At 41.6% G+C, this 18,104-nt stretch overlaps 1 protein-coding gene across 1 annotated transcript; it reads left to right on the top strand.

Annotated features, from left to right (window-relative positions):
• Positions 1–14,700: 14,700 nt before the first annotated feature.
• Positions 14,701–15,816, top strand: LOC101027492 (large ribosomal subunit protein uL2-like). Its single transcript, XM_039473975.2, has 2 exons — positions 14,701–14,809; positions 15,004–15,816. Exons 1-2 carry the CDS (start codon positions 14,701–14,703, stop codon positions 15,774–15,776), a joined length of 882 nt encoding a protein of 293 aa, XP_039329909.2. The 3' UTR covers positions 15,777–15,816.
• The last annotated feature ends 2,288 nt before the right edge of the window (positions 15,817–18,104 follow it).

The following is an 18,104-nucleotide window of genomic DNA, read 5'->3' on the forward strand; positions in this document are numbered from 1 at the left end:
AAAGGCCGCCGTATTTCCTAAGTTTTAAAACAGTTTGCTTCGATGCTGCTGTTTATGACAACCGCGTGGCAACACCAGGCACAATCTAATATTGGTTCCAATCCTTCTCCTCTTTCTTTACCCCCGTTTTCTCCCTTTTCCCAAAGTGGGACACACCCTAGTGTGGTGTTCAATGGGGATTGGTTTTGTGGGGATGGACCATTCACTACGGATTGATTTCTTTAAGAACCGCTTATTTAAATAAGCGGTTGTTCAGGGTCAGAGAGGATTGTTTCAGAAGACAGTTGCAGAGAGCAAGGTGGATTCGTGTTACAATGATATTCACATTCAGAAGGCTTGATAGACATTTCATTCTTTCCGAAGTTCACGGTTGCTGAAAAAAAATATTTGCGAATTCTGCCACGTTTTCCGGTGAGATAGAGAATTTTGTACTCTTGTTTACTACTGGGTTCTTTTCAGGCACTTTCACTTTTGTTTCTCGTGAGTTTCCTTTCTGGTTTTGGTTTTTTTTTTTGTTTGTTTTGCTTCGTTTTTGCCTTTTATTTCACAATTCACAGCAGAAATGGACTCTAGTTGAATAGGATTCCTGGCTTTACAGGCAGAGAAACGGAGGCTCTGAGAGAGCTAGGAGTTGCTCTAGAGGACACATTTAATTAGAGCCCAGCTTCAATTGTGCCCTGTTCACCTGTCATTTCTCTTAGGGGATGGCGTTAGAAGATGGGGTGGGGACAGGACTCACGGAACATTGGTATGTGATTGTTGTGAATTGTTTTTATTAGACTCACAGAGTTGACCACTATCCCCTTTGTGCACCCACTATGTGGTTTTTACATTTATTTCCTGGTGCATTTCACAGATCAGGGTACAGCACAGTTGCCGCATGTCCCTCTGAGGGTAAGCTCTGAGGGCCAGACCCATGCGATACTTATTTTCTATCTCCCATGTTTAGCACCATGCCAAGCAATGAATGAGCAAATGAAGGCCTGAAGAGGATCTTTTCCATAATTCCATCCTAGGAAATTCCTTGCATGTTTCTGGTGAAGCTAGAACACGGAAGATGCTTTTTGAGTCTTACACCTTTGTAGACCACTTTTGGCAGGCTTCTTTATTTACAAAGCCAGGCAAAACATGTTTCACTTTTCTAATTTTTTTTTCCTTTGAGATGGAATTTCACTCTTGTTGCCCAGGTTGGAGTACAATGGCAGTGATCTCGGCAACGTTCACCTCCTAGGTTCAAGCGATTCTCCTGTCTCAGCCTTCCGAGTCGCTGGGATTATAGGTGCATGCCACCACGCCCAGCTAATTTTGTATTTTTAGTAGAGGCGGAGTTTCTCCATGTTGGTCAGGCTGGTCTTGAACTTCCGACCTCAGGTGATCCGCCCCACCTTGGCCTCCCAAAGTGCTGGGATTACAGGCGTGAGCCACCGCGCACGGCTCTTTTTCTCAATTTTTAAAATCAACTGCTTTCCCCCTATCATTTTACGATATTTGGTTCCTCTTCTTTAAATTCTCTCATATAAATAAATTAGTTATGCCAACACTTGTACTTTATGACTTGCTTTCTCTTTTATAGACTCCAAAAGTTTGGTAAAGTTTAAGCTATGATTTAACCTGACACAGACTGGAAGAAAATCATCATGGGCAGACAAGACTCTGATTCTTCCTGGGATCAGTGAACTGGGGGGCTGGCGGTTGAGCAGGCAAAAGAGGGCTGTTGAAAAGATGTTAGCATCAGGCAAAAAGTACACATTTACCAAAAAACAAACAAAACCAGAGAACAACTCCTGTATACAATTATATTTACAGCTCAGAGGATCTGGATTGTCACAGATAAGTTCTTATACATGTGGACTGTTAAGGATCCATTGCATATCTGAACATGATCTGCATGTATCCCTCTGGATGGGGTAAATGAAGTTGGTATGACTGATTATAACATCTACAACCCATATGTTTAATCCCTGATAACAACAGCGTGATTATAATTTAAGTGTAACATCAGTTTGCAGTCAAGGTGGAGATGCAGGCTAATTGTATATGTAAAGTCATTTGTCCTTTTAATTATAAAACTGAACAGAAAAAAAGAACATGGCTGAAAACACGTAAGAAATACCTTCATATCTCTTGTCTTACACATGTGTACTCACATATTTTTAAAAAATCAAACTTTAGTTTTCTGAGATATCATGTAGTGGCTGATTAAAGGAAGTTCTTATAAGCACCTCACCAATCTTCCTCTTTCCAATACATACTTTAAAATGAAAATTCCTGGAGTCATAGTGAGAGCATTGACTTTGGAGTCTGATACTAATCTCTGCTCTGCCTATTTGTTAAGTATGTCAGTCTGGGCAAGTTACTTATTTGTGATTCTATGTTTCTTTCTTTCTTTTTTTCTTTTTTTTTTTTCCTGAGATGGAATCTCACTCTTGTTGCCCAGACTGTAGTACAGTAGCACGATCTCGGCTCACTGCAACCTCTGCCTCCTGGGTTCAAGCAATTCTCCTGCCTCAGCCATCTGACTAGCTGGGATTACAGGCACCCGCCACCACACCCGGCTAATTTTTGTATTTTTAGTAGAGACAGGGTTTCATCATCTTGTCCAGACTGGTCTTGAACTCCTGACCTCATGATCCACCTGCCGTAGCCTCCCAAAGTGCTGGGATTACAGTTGTGAGCCACTGCACCTGGTCGTTTCTTAGTTTCTTTACCCATAACATGAGCATTGTAACAGTTCAAAGAAGAGTTTTTAGAATTGAAGTATAATCAAAATGGATTAAAACATATGTAAAGCATCTAGCATGATACTTGGAACATAATTTTCAATAAAGGGCCATTATAATATTTTTAAATTGCATTTTTATTTACTTCATACGCTTCCCAGAATTATTTTTTCCCTTTTGGCTGCCTGATCTTGGAAATTCAGTTAACCAACTATTAATGAAAGTTCTGCAACTAGGAAGATAAATTAGGTTAGTTCCTGCCCTCAAAAAGTTCACACTTCAGCTTTGGAAGAGACACAGATACAAGGAACTATATACTGCTACTGGTAACTGAAGGAGAAGACCACTTTGTACCAGTTTATGTTTCTCTACCTGAGATGTATTTAAGATTTTTTTTCTGAGATTTACTAATTTCCACATATGATAAAGCTTGTGGAAGCAGGAAAATTCAAGAAAAAAAAATTCACATTTTCACATAAATGAGGAATATCGTCTTTAAAATTTCATCTAATCAGTATAATTCTTCAGCTTTAAAAAACAATTTTCTGGTCCATTATAAGAGGCAAGGTTATTCTGCATTCATGTGAAAAATATGCCAGGTTGTACCTTTGAAGTAATGTTGGAGAAATGTAGTTAATAGGAAGCACTTCTGGTTGTTAATTAATTAGGCCACTTTAATCAAGAACTATTTTCTGAGAAACCTATTCCCAGCCCTGGGTCAGGTGTTAAAGAAACAAAGATGATGGGCCGGGCGCAGTGGCTCACGCCTGTAATCCCAGCACTTTGGGAGGCCAAGACGGGTGGATCACGAGGTCAGGAGATAGAGACAATCCTGGCCAACATGGTGAAACCCTGTATCTACTAAAAAACAAACAAACAAAAATTAGCTGAGCGTGGTGGCACGCGCCTCTGGTCCCAGCTACTCGGGAGGCTGAGACAGGAGAATCGCTTGAACCTGAGAGGTAGAAGTTGCAGTGAACTGAGATCTTGCCACTGCACTCCAGCCTGGTGACAAAGTGAGACTCCATCTCAAAACAAACAAACAAACAAACAAACAAAAAAACACCAAAGAATAGCTCTTGAAAGAATAGTTTGGTCTTTACAACCCAAGTGGACCTGGGAGCCTTCCTGGTTTTAGGCAGGACTGTGAAGTGGGTTAAGTTATTTTCAGTTTCCCTCAAATCTGAACTATTGAAATAGCTTTCTGATCTCTCAGTTCCTGCCCTTCTGACCTCTGTTTTGTTTTCCACAGGACTACTACAATGATTCTAAAATGCAAACCCTGTTATCCTACTCCGCGGCTTTAAAAACTGTCCTAGCTCCCCATTATCTGCTGAGCATGGCACACAGGCCCTTTGTGATCTTGCTCTGCCAAGCCTTCCAGCCTCATTCTTCATCACACCCACAGGAAGAGTTGCCACAATTAGTGAGTAAAAATATGAGATGCCTAGTTAAATATACATTTCAGATAAACAATAACTTTTTGGCATAAACATGTCCCAAATATTGCATGATACTTTCTTATACTAAAGTATTTCCATTGTTTATCTGAAATCCAAATTTCGGTAGGCATCCTGTATTTTATCTGGCAACCCTACTCATGCCAGGCTGATTGATTAACTTTCCATTCCCTGCTAGTCTCTTCTTCCCTCTGCAGGTGCCTGATAACCTCTACACCATGTCCCTTATCCACATGATATTCTTTGCTGCTACTTCAAAGCCAGGCATGGAGTTCTGGAACTCTGCGGGTGTGAGCTTGGAATGCAGTATGCCTGAGGATGGGCCTCGCCACCTGTGTGCTTTGTTTACTATCTGGGCTTCTGCCCCAGTTCCTGTTCACCCTTTCCATTCTCCCTCCTGGAACTGGAGTTCTGCCCTGAACCCCAGTTTACTTGGCTGGAGCCCACATATGGTTTTTCACCCTTGCCAGGTCTCTCTCTGGGACTGTGGGTAAGAGCTTTTCTCGCAGCTGCTGGCTGGGCTTCTGATCTAAACTGGATGGATCATTGAAACCTGCCACAGATGCTGCTACCTTTTTGTCTTGCTTGCTACAAAAGATGGACAAGAAACTCAAATGAGATCAAGCATGTGAAGTAGTTTGTAAAGTGTAAACTCTACTATGATAGTTTAACTTACAAAGTTTAAGCTCTTACTAGTATTGCACATGAAAGCCTCACTCTAAAGTACACCAGATTCCTCTTGTTTCTTCTCATGCCCAGTGATATATGATGCTGAAAATGATGTGGAAAATTTCCAAATGTTCTCGAATTTTGATTAGTACATTCTGCCACACTGGTTATTGCATTATGGATGGAGATGGGAGAATCGCTTGAACCTGGAAGATGGTAGCTGCAGTGAGCCAAGATCACACCACAGCCTGGGCAGCTGAGCGAGAGACTCCATCTAAAAATAAAAATAAAAATTTGATTTTACGAATCAGAACTTACTCTTAACAACTGAAACCAAAGTCTCACGAACTATGTCTTATCCTAAGTAAGCATAATGTGCTGATATTTTCTATTTTATTTCGTTTTTTAAAAATTGTTCAGCTCATCAAATTAATTTTGTAAATCACTAATGGATTGCGACTTGCATTTTGCCAGTTGCTGATACGCACTATCTAATGAGATTCCCTATATTAACCAACTGATGGGGACAGTTGTTAAATGTAATTGTTAAATGTTTACCTCATTTGGTGCTGAGTCCATAAATCACCCTGCCCACTAAAGGTATGAGACCACCACAATGAGGTAAGTAAGTCACAGTTGTTCCCACTGATAAGATCAGCAAGCACAGTACTGTAGCCAGACCTTCAAAGCTACCTGAGGTTAATACATGTAATTCCTGGGAGGGCCATTTTTAAAAAGGGATAGCTGCAAAATTACCACAAGTACATTTATGTTAGAATAGAAGGACATTATTTGGGGGCAACTCTTTCTCAGATTCCTTAAATTATTCCAGGTTGGATTAAAGAGACTTTTAGGTTTCTGAGGTTTCACGTCAATTTCAGAGATAAGAAAACATAAAATGAAAGCTCCCTCACTGCTGTGATTTTGTTTTACTCTCCTTTTCCCTAATGGTGAGCACATTAGTCTAATATTCAGATTTCACTCTCATAGCCTGCTTTGAGAATCTGGGAAACACTAGATTCCAAAGAAAATTAGGGAAAAAAAAAGTTTGTGTGTGTGTGTGTGTGTGTGTATGCGCGCGCGGAATGCAAAGAATACAAAACCTGTAAGGAATTCTTATGATACAGGTAGTCAATCTAGTCCTCTTCTGTCTATCTCCTTCCCCTGACACGTCTTCCCTAACTTACAGCTGCCTAATTCTTTTTTTTTTTTTTTTTTTCATTCTGATAGAGTTTTAGTTTTGTTTATTTTGCTGATCTTGGAAAGATCAGTTTCACCTCAGTGGTGCACAAAAGCTGGATTAGAGAGGATAATAGGAGAAGAGGAACCGCAGGCAGCTAGTATAGACAACTGGCTACAAGGGTTATGGAGAAACAAGATGGTAACCAATAAGGGAAGTGAAGTGCAGTCAAGAGTTGATTTTTATTTTGTTTTTGTTTTTTGAGACTAAGTCTCACTCTTGTCCCCTAGGCTGGAGTGCAATGGCGTGATCTTGGCTCACTGCGACCTCCGATTTTCCTGCCTCAGCTTCCTGAGTAGCTGGGATTACAGGTGCCTGCCACCACGCCTGGCTAATTTTTGTATTTTTAGTAGAGATGGGGTTTCACTATGTTGGCCAGACTGGTTTCAAACTCCTGACCTCAGGTAATCTGCCTGCCTTGGCCTCCCGAAGTGCTGGGATTACAGGTGTGAGCCACCACGCCTGGCCAAGATTTTTGTTTTTTAAATGGTTGACACAACAGCATGGTTGTATACTGTTAGAAATGATCCAGTAGAGGAAAAACTGATGATATATGGTAGAGAGGGAGGATTTGCTGGTCTAGTGTTCTTGATTCTGTGAGAGGGGTGAGATCTGATGCATAAATGGAGGCTTTTGCACAGCTGCACCAAGAGTGCTTCTTTACTGATGGGGAGAAAGGCAGGGCCTAAAGCAGCACCCCTGCATGGATAGGTGGGCAGGGTAAGAGCGAATGGAAGTCCTCTTTGATTCTTCAGTTGTCTCAATGAGGAAAGAAGCAGAGTCAGCAGCTAAGGGTGAGGATGGGCGAGAAGAACAGAGATGAAAATGTCCATTAATAGAGTAGGAGAGTCAAAGGACCCGGGAAATACAAGACATTAGTTAGGAAATAGAAAGGGCCTACTTAAATTCCTAGTGACACATTTAAAGTAAGACCAAACAGCATGGTGCATGTGTGTCGGGGGAGGTGGGGAGGGTGTGTTTGTCTATCTGTCTGCCTGTTTTCCATCTATGACCAGCTCATGGGTACGGAAACGGTATGGGTAGAAAGTTGAATTTAACTAGAGTTGCAGCTTTGCCCACCAGCATGACAGAATTAAGGTGGTCAGGGAGTTCAGAGAGTGATGACACAGACAGACTCTGAAATTGAAGCTGCTTAAAGATGGACTTGAGGGCTTCAAATGGCTGGGGAGGTTAAAACAGAAATGATGCCTCCTTCTGCTCTTTGCATGACTGGCTCCCTCTTGTGGTTCAGTCATTCTATGATCTCACTCTTTTAACTACAGAGAACTTCAGTTGTTTTCTTATTACTTTCTTTTATCCATCCACCCAGCTATGTATGCTCTATGCTCTGCTTTATACTATTAGAATAGAAGCTTCATGAGAGCAAGCACCTTGTCAGTAATATTCATTGTTTTATAGTCACAGCACTTATTTGACTTATTAGGCAGAGTGAATACAACAAGTATTTGATGGAAGAGTGATGAATGACTAGGGCATGATTTTAAGGCCTTTTCCATCCTGCACGTGGTCTTCCACATGTGCTCCTGTTTGTCAGTTTTCTCTTTCTAACCACCACTAACAGAAAGAAGATGCTCCCCCAGGGTTAGAGCTACTTGCTAATCAATCCACTCCAGATCTCCCACAGGGCCTTCCAAGGCTGTGGGGAGGAAAGCTCAAGGAGAAATTTACCCCAGAGTTACTCAGGCACCAGATGTTTCAGAGGTCGGCCAAAGAGGAAGGAGGTGCCATGAAGGCATAAGTGCTTTCCATTTTGTTTATAATTTTTTTTTTTTTTTTTTTAAGACAGGGTCTCACTTTATCTCCCAGGCTGGAGTGCAGTGGTGCAATCTCTGCTCACTGCAACCTCCACCTTCTGGGCTCAAGTGATTTTCCTGCCTTAGCCTCCTGAGTAGCTGACACTACAGGTATGCACTACCATGCCCAGGTAATTTTTGTATTTTATGTAGTGACAGGGTTTTGCCATGTTGCCCAGGGTGGTCTTGAACTCGTGGGCTCAAGCGATTCACCCGCCTCTGACTCCCAAAGTGCGGGGATTACAGGAGTGAGCCACCACATCCAGCCTAGAACACTTTCATCACCACAAAAAGTCCCCTCTTGCCTGTTTGCAACCCATCTCTGCTCCTACTCGCAGCCCTCGGCAAACACTGATCTTTCTTTCTCTACAGTTTTGCCTTTTCTGGAATTTTCATATAAACAGATTCACACAATATGTAGTTCTTTGTGTCTGAGTTCTTCAATTTCTTATCATGCTTTTATTGTGAACAATATTCTACCCTATAGATACACAACATTTTGATTATTTAGTTGCCAGTTGATGGACATTGTTTCCAGTTATGGGGCCATTGTGAATATACTGCCATGAATATTTGTATACACATCTTTCTGTGGACATACACTTTTTATTTCTCCTGGGTAGATACCTCAGAGTTGAACTGCTAAGTTGAATAAGTTTAAGTGGCTGCACCATTTTACGTTCCTACCAGCAATATATAAGTTTCTCCATATTCTGGCCAACACTTGGTCAGTCTTTTTTGTTTTAGCCATTCTAGTAGGTGTGTAGTCGTATCTCATTTTGGTTTTAATTTGCATTCTTCTGATAACTTATGATGTTCAGCATCTTTTCTTGTGCTTATTTACTATTTACATATCTTCTTTGGAAAGAAATGATTACTTAAATATTTTGTGCATTTATTTTTTTTTTTTTTTTTTGATACAGGGTCTCGCTTTGTCACCCAGGCTGGAGTGCAGTGGCACAATCATGGCTCAATGCAGCCTCAACCTCCCAGGTGCGAGTGATCCTCCTGCCTCATTCCCCCAAGTAGCTAGGACCACAGGTGCATGCCACAATACTTGGCTAATATTTGTATTGGTTTGTATTATTTTGTTCCACCCCGTCACCCAGGCTGGTCTTGAACTCCTGGGCTTAAGCAGTCTACCGGCCCCGGCCTCCCAAAGTGCTGGAATTACAGGCCTAAGCAACTGTGCGTGGTCTATTTTGCTCATTTCTTACTGGGTTGTTTATTTTCTTATTGCCAAATTTTAGAAGTTTTTAATATATTATGGATGCATGTCCTTTATCAGATGTATGTTTTGCAAATATTTTCATTTCTCAGTGGTGTCTTTTGAAGAGCAAAAGTTTTAATTTTTATAAAGTTTCAACTTGTCAACTCTTTGATTGCTCATGCTTTTTCTGTCATGTGAAAGAAATCTGCCTAATCCAAGTTTGCAAAGATTTTGTCCTGTTTTATTCAAGTTGTTTTATATAGTGTGAAGTAAAGATCAAATTTCATCTCTTGGCATATGGTTATTCAGCCATTCCAGCACCTTCTGTTCAAAAGACTATTCTTTCCCCATTGAATTACTTGGCATGTTTCCTGAAAATCAACTGAACCAAAGTGTGGGTCACACAGTGGATTGTGCCTATAATCCTAGCACTTTGGGAGGACACGGTGGGCAGATCACCTGAGGTCCGGAGTTCAAGACCAGTATGGCCAACATGGAGAAACCCCATCTCTACTAAAAAAAAAAAATATACAAAAATTAGCCAGGCATGGTGGCACACATCTGCAATCCCAGCTATTTAGGAGGCTGAGGTAGGAGTACTGCTTGAAAATGACAGGTAGAGGTTGCAGTGAGCCAAGATTGTGCCACTGCACTCCAGCCTGGGCCACAGAGTGAGACTCCATCTCGAAAACATCATCATCATCATCATCAACAACAACAACAACAAAAACACAAAATGTGAAGGTCTGCTACTGGACTTTCTATTCTTCCAGTTATCTAAATGTCTATTGTTGTGTCTTTATAACACTTCTTTGATTACCATAGCATTGTAGTAAGTTTTAGAATCAGGTAAATTCTTCAACTTTTTCTTTTTCAAAATTTCTTTACTTTTCTGGATTCTTTGCACTTTCATATAAACTTTTTTTGCCACATGAAAGTTATTAGCTTATTAAACTTCTCATGAAAAGGCCACACAGTGGCTGCAGATAATGTCATTGCAGCATCTTTTCTCCTTTGACTTTTCGCCAGCAACATCATTGTCCTTTGCTGTCCCCCTGACTTTCTTCGTTCTGTTCTGGTGTTCTTTCTTTTTTTATTTTTTTGAGATGAAGTCTTGCTCTGTTGCCCAGGCTGGAGTGCAGTGGCGTGATTTTGGCTCATTGCAACCTCCACCTCTGGTTCAAGCAATTCTCATGCCTCAGCCTCCTGAGTAGCTGGAATACAGGTGCACACCACCACACCTGGCTAATTTTTGTATTTTTAGTAGAGACGAGACAGGGTTTCACCATGTTGGTCAGGCTGGTCTCAAAATCCTGACCTCGTGATCCACCTGCCTTGGCCTCCCAAAGTGCTAGGATTACAGGCATGAGCCACCATGCCCAGCCTGTTCTGGTGTTCCCTTTGCTGCTTTCTTGAGATCTTTTCCTTCTCATCCAGGCCACGTCTTGTAAGTCTATGTTTGGCTTCATTTTTCTTTGCATAATCCAAGGAACCATAAATCATGTCAAAGCCACAAATCATGTCTTGCCACCACCAAAATGAGTTCCGAATCCAAATACATTCCTGCCAGCAATATATGAGTTTTTCCATATGCAGGTCAACACTAGTTCACTTCGTCAATTTTTTTTTTGTTTTAGCCATTCTAGTAACTGTGTAGTGGTATCTCTTTTTTTTTTTTTTTTTTTTTTTCAGACACAGTGCCATGATCTTGGCTCACTGCAACCTCTGCCTCCTGGATTCAAGCGGTTCTCCTGCCTCAGCCTCTTGAGTAGCTGGGATTACAGGTGCCCGCCATTGCGCCTGGCTAATTTTTGTATTTTTAGTAGAGATGAGTCTTCACCATCTTGGCCAGGCTGGTCTCAAACCCCTGACCTCATGATCCACCCACCTCAGCCTACCAAAGTGTCATTTGGTTTTAATTTGCATTTTTCTGATGACTTATGATGTCAGCATCTTTTTTATTTTGAGACAGAGTCTCATTCTGTTACCCAGGCTGGAGTGCAGTTCTGTGATCTTGGCTCACTGCAACTTCTGCCTCCCAGGTTCAAGCGATTCCCATGCCTCAGCCTCCTAAGTAACTGACACCAGTGTGGTCTTGTACATTTTGGCTAGTTTTTCCCAAACTTCTGTGAAGGGTACTGATAACTTCCCAGGGTGAAGAACATTAATGACCATTTGTTATCTCAAGGAGTTGGCTGGTCATAAACTTCCTGGTTCAGATAGTTACTGTGTCATTCATGATCGTGATCAATCCTCAGGCAGCCATTTCCATATAAATTTTAGGAATAGCTTGTCAATTAAAAAAAAAAAAAGGCTGGACATGGTGGCCGATGCCTAAAATCTGAACACTTTTAGGGGGCCAAAGAAGGAGGATTTCGTGAGCCCCATAGTTTGAGACCAGCCTGGGCAATACAGTGAGACCTCTTTTCTTAAAAAAAAATTTTTTTTTAAATTAGCCAAGCATGGTGGTGCACACCTATAGTCTCAGCTACTTGGGGGCACTGAGGTGGGAGGATTGCTTGAGCCTGGTAGTTTAAGACCAGCCTGGGCAACATAGTAAGACCCCTTCTCAAAAAATATTTTTTTAAATTAGCCAGTCATGGTGGTGCACACCTATAGTCTGGGGTAGTTGGGGGCTGAGGTGGAAGGCTTGCTTGAGCCCAGGAGTTTGAGATCAGCCTGGGCAATATAGTGAGACTCCCTTCTCTAAAACAAACAAATTTTTTCAAATTAGCCAGGCATGGTGGTGCACAATGGTAGTCTCAGGTAGTTGGGGGGCTGAGGCAGGAGGATTGCTTGAGCCCAGGAATTTGAGGCTGTAGTGAGTCATGATCACACCACTGCACAGAGCAAGACTCTTACTCAAAAACTACAAAAATAGCCTACTGGAATTTTGACAGATTATTACATTGAATTTATTTTGTTTAGTTTTCTTTCTTTCTTTTCTTTCTTTCTCTTTCTTTCCTTCCTTCCTTCTTTCCTTTCTCTTTCTTTTTCTCTTTCTTTCTTTCTTTCCTTCCTTCCTTTCTTCCTCTTTCTCTCTCTCTCTCTTTCTTTCTTTTTCTTTCTCTCTTTCTTTCGAGTCTTGCTCTGTTACCCAGGCTGGAGTGCAGCAGCCTAATCATATAATATCTCACTGCTACTTCAAACTCCTGGGCTCAAGGGATTCTCCCACCTCAGCCGCTGGAGTAGCTAGGACTATAGGTACATGGAACTATACCCAGCTATTTTATTTATTTATTTATTTATTTATTGGTAGAGATGGGATCTCACCATGTTGCCCAAGCTGGCCTCAAGCAATCTCCAGCCTTGGCCTCCCAAAATATTGGGATTACGGGCCTGAGCCACCGCATCCAGCCTACACTGAATTTATATGTCAATACTGGGAAATTGTCATCTTAACAGTATTGACTCTTCCAACCCATGGACGTCATATCTCTCCCATTTTATAGAAGTCCTTTTAAATTTATCTTAGCAGAATTTGTACAAGTTTGCCCTTCTCTTGTCTAATTTGTTTCTAAGTATCTTATTATTTTGATGCACATTAAACATACTTAATAGTTATGGTACGTTTTTGTAGATTCTTTGCAATTTCTTACATACAAGATGAAAACATACAGTGTTGCTTGAGAATCACAGCAGCTTTTAAAGTCTTTGCTCACTGCACCTCAGTTAACACTCTCACTCCCTGCAGTACCCAAGACCATAGCTCAAAAATATCCAAGTGCTTCTCTTCTAAGGATAGAGCCAAGTGTCTTTAAATTTCTCCTAAAGATTGGAATGTGCCACCAACAGTAATGTTGATCTTCTACTATGGTAGTGTGCTACGTTCATCTCTAATACAAAGATAAACATGTCACAAGAACCATGTGTTCATGCACTGAAAAGAATCCTTTTCCCCTTTGCCTTTGTGACTTGTGTGTGTCTTCGCTTTAGTTATTGACCAACTGTCCTACAGATAGCTATACTCTTTCACATAAGCTTTCTGTCTGCAGTAATTTTGTCTTTGCTCTAATCTATTACTTATTTTTTCATTTTACTCTCAGAAGACATTCTAATTTTTAATATTCAAAAGCTATGTGTGCCCGTGTGTGTGTGCGTGCGCGCGTGCGTGTCTGTGCAGGGGTGGGGTGGGCATCTAGTGATTATACTCAGTTGTCATCCATTACTTGAGCCACACTATCCATCAATTAAACCCTTTACAATTCTTTTGCATATATCACTTTAGCCTCCAATTGATCTATCTGTGCAACTGGCTTTTGGACCTGTTTAGGACTTTATTTAGTTCTCTCACAATTACATCTAGACCACTGGGATATTTTTGGACCCTGATTCTGCCATTCAGCATATTAGTTATCCCCCAAAAATTCATGCTTTCTCATGTTTGAGCAGTAGATCATAGTCTTTAGCCAAGTAAATTTTGAATGAAAAGCTTATAGCAGAGACAGACCACTGTGGCGTGCCATTGGAGACCTCTCTGGTTGCTTTTGATCAGCAATTAGTACTCTTTAGGAATGATTGCTCTGCTAATTACATGTGAACTTACCTATGCTTTCTTTCTTCAACTGTAAAATGAGGATAATGATAGTATCCACCTCACAAGACTTGTAAGGATTAGATGACTAAGCATGTAATGAACTCACAGTAGTACCTACCACAGAGAAGTGCGCAAGAAAGTGAGTCATGTTGGGCATCGTGGCTCATGACTGTAATTCCAGCACTTTGGGAGGTCGAGGTGGGAAGATCGCTTGAGCTCAGGATCCAAGACCAGCCTGGACAACATAGGGAGACTTGGTTTCTGGAAAAAAAAAAAAAAAAAAAAGGAAAGTGAGTCATTATTATTTGGGGAAGAAAAGACTCTACAGTCAATAGCTTGGCCTTTATCTTTGCTTTTTAATCTCCTACCTGTGTGCATCCTTAGACAGTTATTTAACTCTTGTCAGTTTCTTCATCTTAAAGTAATTGTAAAAACAATGCCTTATTCATAAATTTTCTTGTGAGGATTAAATAAAATAATGCAGATAGAGTAACACCATGCATAACACTCAATCGGTATTTGTTGCAGTGATAATTACTGACATTCAAGTTGACACATATTTATCTCCCCTCCACTGCGAGCCTCCTGTCAAATTATTTCCAAAAGCTTGAGGATATTCAGATACATTACATTTATAGCATTTCCCTGATCAACCTACTTGATAACTTAGTAGTCAGTTTAGAGTATTAGGGCTAATTTATCTTTTAAAATTCTTCTAAAATTATAAAATGCAAGCAAAATTATAATTTAAATGTTTAATATATATATTATGGCTAGAATGTTAATTTTGGGTTCATTTTATGAGACTCTACACTTGTATGTTGTATATGCTATATGTAGCATTTATAAGAGTACACTGGGGACCAGCTCTTGAAAAATTGGGTTCATTTTATAGGCTGTGAGGCACAATTTGGCTATTCAAAATTATTAAGGCATATGTTTGTTTTTATCACTGCTTCTTCCTTTGATTTATTTGGTGCTGAGAATGTAGCTCAGGAATACAACCACCAATGACAAAGCTGTTTCTATCAGAAAACAGTCTGCCCCTCGATGATCAATTGTGATATGGAATCTAGGACTCACTGTGGTGGAAGCAGATGGTACTTGCCAAATCACAACACTCTTTCTGTGTTAGAAAAAGACATCCCAAATCTTAAAGGTAGGATTTCCACAACATAAACAATTCAGAAGGTAATGCCTTATAGCAACCAAGAATTTAAGATTTGATTATTTTGGTGTAGTTTTTTTTTTTTTTTCAAAGTACTGTCGAATTTTCTAAAAGCATCTATTTGTGTGGGTAATTCAAAATGTTGCAAGTCGGTTCTTTCCTCTTTCAGCCACGCTCGTGAGCAGGACTCGTCGCCAAGGGCCGTGTGATCCGTGGACAGAGGAAGGGCGCCGGGTCTGTGTTCTGCGGGCACGTGAAGCACGGTAAGGGCGCCACGTGCCTGCGCGCCGTGGATTTCGCCGAGCCGCACGGCTACATCAAGCGCATCGTGAAGGACTTCTTCCACGACCTGGGCCGCGGCGCGCCCCTCGCCAAGGCGGTCTTCCGGAATCCCTACCGGTTTAAGAAGCGGGCGGAGCTGTTCATTGCCGCCGAGAGCATTCACACGGGCCAGTTTGTGTATTGCGGCAAGAAGGCCCCGCTCCACACTGGCAATGCACTCCCTATGGGCACCATGCCTGAGGGTACGATTGTGTGCTGCCTGGAGGAGAAGCCTGGAGACCGTGGGAAGCTGGCCCAGGCATCAAGGAACTATGCCACCGTTTTCTCCCACAACCCTGAGACCAAGAAGCTGTCCTCTGGCTCCAAGAAGGTTATCTCCTCTGCCAACAGAGCTGTGGTTGGTGTGGTGGCTGGAGGTGGCCGAACTGACAAACCCATCTTGAAGTGTGGCCGGGCCTACTACAAATATAAGACAAAGAGGAACTGCTGGCCACAAGTACGGGGTGTGGCCACGAACCCTGTGGAGCATCCATTTGAAGGTGGCAACCATCATCACATTGGTACGCCCTTCACCATCCACAGAGATGCCCCAGCTGGCCGCAAAGTGGGTCTCATAGCTGCCGGTGGGACTGGACGTCTCGAGGGAACCAAGACTGTGCAGGAGAAAGAGAACTAGTGATGAGGGTCTCAATAAAGTTTGTTTTTATGTCAAAAAAAAAAAAAGTTGCAAGTCAAATACACTTGCATTTTATTTTCTGTCCTATGCACTGTTAAAGAGAATTGGGGCACGTTACCTATCCGTTTTAGTTCCTTTTTTCCCTGAAGTGCAGATAAAAATCACAAAAGATTAGATGGTAAATATAAAAGCACAGAACACAGTACCTGGCACGTGGTAGGTGCTAAATGACTGTTTCCTTCCTTTTTCATTGTCATTGATGGTCCATTACAAAATATATACCAAAGGAAAAGATGCCAAAAGCCTGGTGGATTTGGGTACTTCTATGTCGAAGATACCATTTATGCCCCTTTTATAAGCGATTCAGAAAATTAACATGTGCCTCAACTTCCACCTTACTGTGAATTCCTGAAAGGTGGCAACAAATCCTTTTAGAGTATCTTAGAACTGAGAAAATCCGACTGTGATGCTACAGAATATTGGCTCCTCTGTTGTGTTCTCGGTTCTCTTCTCAACAGTTGCTTGCTGTGGCTTCTCAGGTTACAGGTACAATGAGTGGACTAAGGCTTTAATGTATGGGTAGAGGCTTATTATTATTATTATTGGCTTTAATATGACTATGGCTTATGCCTTATTATTTCTGGACTTCAGTCATCACTGTCATTATCAGATCTGCTGATCATCAGTCATTTCAGGGCCAAAAACAACAAAAGCACCAGAAACTGAAATACTGAGGACAATATAATCAACTCTGTTATTCAGGGACTTATTATTTCAAATCTCCATATGAGATTTTGTTAGAATTTCCCAACTGATGTGCATTTGAGTGTAACTTTGTTGTGTGAGTAGCAAAATGCTTTGCAAAGCAAGATAATAAAAAAGATTGCCAGAGGAATGTTCAACCCGCTAAAGAAAACAGTAGGCTGAGAACACTGAGAACCCATAGAGGTTTCCATTTACTTAAAGAATTAGAAGTGCTGGCCAAGCACGGTCGCTCATGCCTGTAATCCCAGCACTTTGGGAGCCTGAGGTGGGTGGATCATGAGGTCAGGAGTTCGAGACCAGCCTGGGCAACATAGTGAAACCCCATCTCTACTAAAAATACAAAAATTAGTGGGGCATGTTGACACATGCCTGTAGTCCCAGCTACTTGGGAGGCTGAGGCCGGAGAATCCCTTGAACCCAAGAGGTGGAGGTTGTGATGAGCCAAGATCACCCCACTGCAACAGAGTAAGACTCCATCTCAATAATAATAATAGCAATTATAAGAATTAGAAGTGGCCTTGGCCGGGCACGGTGGCTCAAGCCTGTAATCTCAGCACTTTGGGAGGCTGAGGCGGGTGGATCACGAGGTCGAGAGATCGAGACCATCCTGGTCAACATGGTGAAACCCCGTCTCTACTAAAAATACAAAAAAATAGCTGGGCATGGTGGCGCGTGCCTGTAATCCCAGCTACTCAGGAGGCTGAGGCAGGAGAATTGCTTGAACCCAGGAGGCGGAGGTTGCGGTGAGCCAAGATTGCGCCATTGCACTCCAGCCTGGGTAACAAGAGTGAAACTCTGTCTCAAAAAAAAAAAAAAAAAAAAAAAGAATTAGAAGCATGCATGTCAACACTAAGATACCATAATATATTTTGCTAATCTATTTTCTTCTCTGTCTCCCTCATTAGACTTGGCTTTGTTGAGAATAGGAACAATGGCCCTGTAAGAGTAGGCTTTTGTACATGTTAGCTAAATCAGTAGGTCCTTCAGTGCTCCGTGGATGGCTTAGGTGTTAATCATATTCATGAGTCTTTTACCAAACACACACACACACACACACACATACACACACACGCATGCAGGTACAAAATTCAGTAGGATCTACTGAGCTGGAGTTAGGAGTGCAAGATGTTTGTTGGGGATAGTTATTCCTATAAAAAATCAAAGAGGGGAAGAAGCAGGATTGTGTAGGAAGAGCCTCAGACCATGAAATGGATCTGAGAATGTCTTGGATGACCCTCTGGAGAGCTCTGGAACAAAGATTACTCATTAGAAAAGCCCCACATTAGGCAAAAACAGCCAGACCCTAGTATCCCTACCATGTTTAGTCATTGGCTGCAGGATGCCCAAGAAAAGCATGACCTCAACTCAAAAGCCGAGACAGATCCTGAAGACGCTGTAACAAATGGAGGCTATTGGCTAACTGCAGAGCTTGCAACTGAGCAGCAACTTCGTTCTTAAAGGAAGATCTGAGTGATGCACCTTTGTAGTTGCCACAGCTCCCAAGATAATGAGTCTTCCTCATTACACAAATTTAGATATGAGGTGATTGACTCTGACTGCCCC

This window comes from Saimiri boliviensis, chromosome 11 (genome assembly GCF_048565385.1).
Source record: "Saimiri boliviensis isolate mSaiBol1 chromosome 11, mSaiBol1.pri, whole genome shotgun sequence".
NCBI classification, from domain to species: domain Eukaryota; kingdom Metazoa; phylum Chordata; class Mammalia; order Primates; family Cebidae; genus Saimiri; species Saimiri boliviensis.